This window comes from Austrofundulus limnaeus, unplaced genomic scaffold (assembly GCF_001266775.1).
Source record: "Austrofundulus limnaeus strain Quisiro unplaced genomic scaffold, Austrofundulus_limnaeus-1.0 Scaffold1815, whole genome shotgun sequence".
In the NCBI taxonomy this organism is placed as follows: Eukaryota; Metazoa; Chordata; class Actinopteri; order Cyprinodontiformes; family Rivulidae; genus Austrofundulus; species Austrofundulus limnaeus.
The window spans coordinates 13,851-16,975 of NW_013954217.1; the positions used below are offsets into that span (position 1 = coordinate 13,851).

Here is a 3,125-nt window from a genome sequence, read left to right on the forward strand (position 1 = left end):
ACCTAATAAAGTGGCCGGTGAGTGTAAGTAATCTGAGTTGATGTGAATTGAAATTCGTACGCGGATTTTATCTCTATATAACTTTGACACTTTTTTTATAGGAATACCCACAATCAAGTGTAACTTATGATCTGTTCAATTTGTGTAAATAAGTGTGCTCATGGGTGCAGCTGAGCCCAGCATCATGGATACCAGAGAAAACATGTGTTCACCAAACATCACACACCTCATCAAAGTTCAGATGGTCTCAGTCAGTGCCTGGTTAATAAATGATTGAATGTTTATTTTTGAGTGTAATGCACTGTCAGAGTTCAGTACTGTAGAGGAAGATTTTCTCTTTTATTTTACAATAAATATGTACAACAGTCAGATTAAATAGAGGGGTAACATTTGATTAAATTGTGATTGAAGTTAGTAAAACTAACTTACAGACTGCAGACCTGAAGTAGCCATGGCCATGCTGCGCTGGGCCTACACAGACGAGCTGGAGCTCAGTGAGGATGACGCGTTTCTCATCGACCTGATGAAGCTCGCCAACCGCTTCCAGCTGCAGCTGCTCCGAGAGAGGTCAGAGCCAAAGTTTACTCCCTAACTCTTTACACACCATTAGTCCTAATTTGTAGATGGAGGCAGGATTATCAGCTGCAACTTAAAACACTAATAACTCTTTGTCTGCTGAAACAGGTGTGAAAAAGGTGTGATGTCATCGGTGAATGTTAGGAACTGCATTCGATTCTACCAAACGGCTGAGGAGCTGAATGCCTCCACCTTAATGAACTACTGTGGAGAGATCATAGCCAGTCACTGGGTCAGTACCGTCATGTGCACGACCATGTGGAAGACTTGTTAACTCACACACAATACAAAGGTTTGGTTTCTGTTACTAAACWAAACAGTTTAATTGTTTTTCTTCTGAAAGCATCAACGATCAACATTTGTTCTTCGAGTTTTTCTCATGTTCTCCTAATTATGATTTTTAYTGTTCTTCTCTTTAGACAGTTTTCTGTTGTTGTGTCACGGCAGCAACAGATTTCTTGGAGGTTTTAGGGAGCGTTGTTGTACTGCGTTCCAGTTGTATCAGAACTTGAAATCCTGAAGCCGGACTGACGTCGGTTCTGAGCTGATAGCGTTCCAGTTTTAAACATCTGAAAAAGTGTTTCTATTATTTAGCTCTGCAACAATAAAACGTACAATAATAGTGCTCTACGGGGTATTTTGAGTGTACAAACAGTGTTAAAACATATATTTTAACTATCACTATAAAGTACTACAAGTATGTCTGACGTAATGTAAAATAAACAACACAGAAGCCATGTTTGTTTACATGCAAGATTAGCAATGTTAGCAGTTAGCTCGGACAAGCATGCTAGTACGCTACATAAATTAAACAAATTTAAAAAGGGAAAATAAACAAATTACACTCGTTTTTATTCTGCCTCCTCTCTTCTTACTTTCTGTCTGTTAAATAATGGGGATGGTGCTTGTGTACGTTCGATTACAGCTCAACATTAGCCGTTAGCTTAGAGAAACATGCAGCCATGTTGAAATGATGACGTAACGCATGCTCGGGCTGCTCCGGGATGGTTTGGATGCGCCGACCTCCCGACTTGAAACTACGACTTCAGGGGTGTTCCAGTTGAAAAATCGAACTCGGAGGCTCGAAGCTACGACCTCTGAGGACAACTGGAACGCAGCATCAAGACCGGTCTTAAGACCACTTTTTCATGGTCTTGGTCTCGTCTCGGACTCGACCACATTTGTACTCGGTCTTGTCTCAGTCTCAGGACAGGATTTTATTTCAAGAGAACAATTAAGAAATATCATCAAATTGTCTAATGTATTTGTTAACATCCTTGCTTTCATTGGCTGTAAAACATACTGRTTCAAATCGAAGCATGACTCATTGCTAATTAGGAATTTTTGTTACGCTGTCAACAAACCCCACCCCGGAAGTGGAAGATGTCTTCAGTAAAACAAACGTAAATCATAGAGAATATATTTGTAAAACAACATCCAGGAGAAAGCGTACAACAACTTGTAACGGCCCTGTCACATTAGACAACTTATGAAACGTTTTTATGTCTAAATTGCTAATAAAAGTTATATTAGATTAATTTGTTCCTATTGCATTATGTACACGCCGTAAAGAAGCTTTCTTTGATTTTTTCAATCCACTGCAAAAACTGTCCACCTAACCAAGTTTTAAAATCTTATATTGTTTTATTTATGTATTTCTTGGTAATATTTAWGTTATAAGCATTGTTTTTAGGTTTTGTGTTTCTTCACATGTTTAACTCTTTTTTTTATTGGCTGTCTTTCATTAGGATGATCTACGGAAAGAAGATTTCAGTACCATGAGTGCCCAGCTTCTGTACAAGATGATCAAATCTAAAACAGAATATCCTCTTCATAAAGCCATCAAAGTGGAGCGTGAAGATGTGGTCTTTTTGTATCTCATTGAGATGGATTCACAGGCAGGTTTTTCCAATTACTTGTTTATTTTTTTGCTTGTGATGCGTTACAGCATTGAAGACTGAAAATATTCACTTTACTGGGAAATAAATCCTGCTACTTCCTTTTTCTCACAGTTACCAGGCAAGTTAAACGAACTGGACAATAACGGTGACCTTGCACTGGACCTGGCGCTGTGCCGTAAACTAGAAGGTATCGCCACCACTYTGGTGAACAACAAAGCTGATGTGGACATGGTGGACCAGAGTGGCTGGAGCCTCCTGCATAAAGCCATCCAAAGAGGTTAGAAGGAACGATCGTTGACGGTGGTGGACACAGCTAACCAAAAAGTTAGCTTTGCTAACTCAAATACCGCTAATGCTACAATGCTGAACATGTAAAAAAAAATGAATGACTTAATTAAAAAACTAGCAGAAGCTAATGCTAAACAGTTAAACAAATAACAATTAGTGGAAGCTAATTAACAGCTAATCTCTAACCGCTGAGATGAATGTCATTAAAAGCACAGTGTGTAGGGTTTTGTCAATTCTTTAGCCGAAAAAGAGATAATCACTAATGACAACAATAAAAAACATGTCTAACATGCAGACAAAGACCTTGTTTTATTATTTTTACCTTATCAAAAGCTGTTTATATCTCCATGGTCGTGGGTC

General features: G+C 38.6%; 1 protein-coding gene across 1 annotated transcript in view; it reads left to right on the forward strand.

The window, feature by feature from the left end:
• Positions 1-3,125, forward strand: part of ankfy1 (ankyrin repeat and FYVE domain containing 1) — a gene marked incomplete in the record, with an annotated part of 29,984 nt that overhangs the window by 1,969 nt on the left and 24,890 nt on the right. Inside the window, 4 exon segments of the mRNA XM_014033719.1 lie at positions 432-567; positions 685-808; positions 2,325-2,474; positions 2,589-2,754. Of these exon segments, the coding sequence (XP_013889173.1) occupies positions 432-567; positions 685-808; positions 2,325-2,474; positions 2,589-2,754 (576 nt within the window).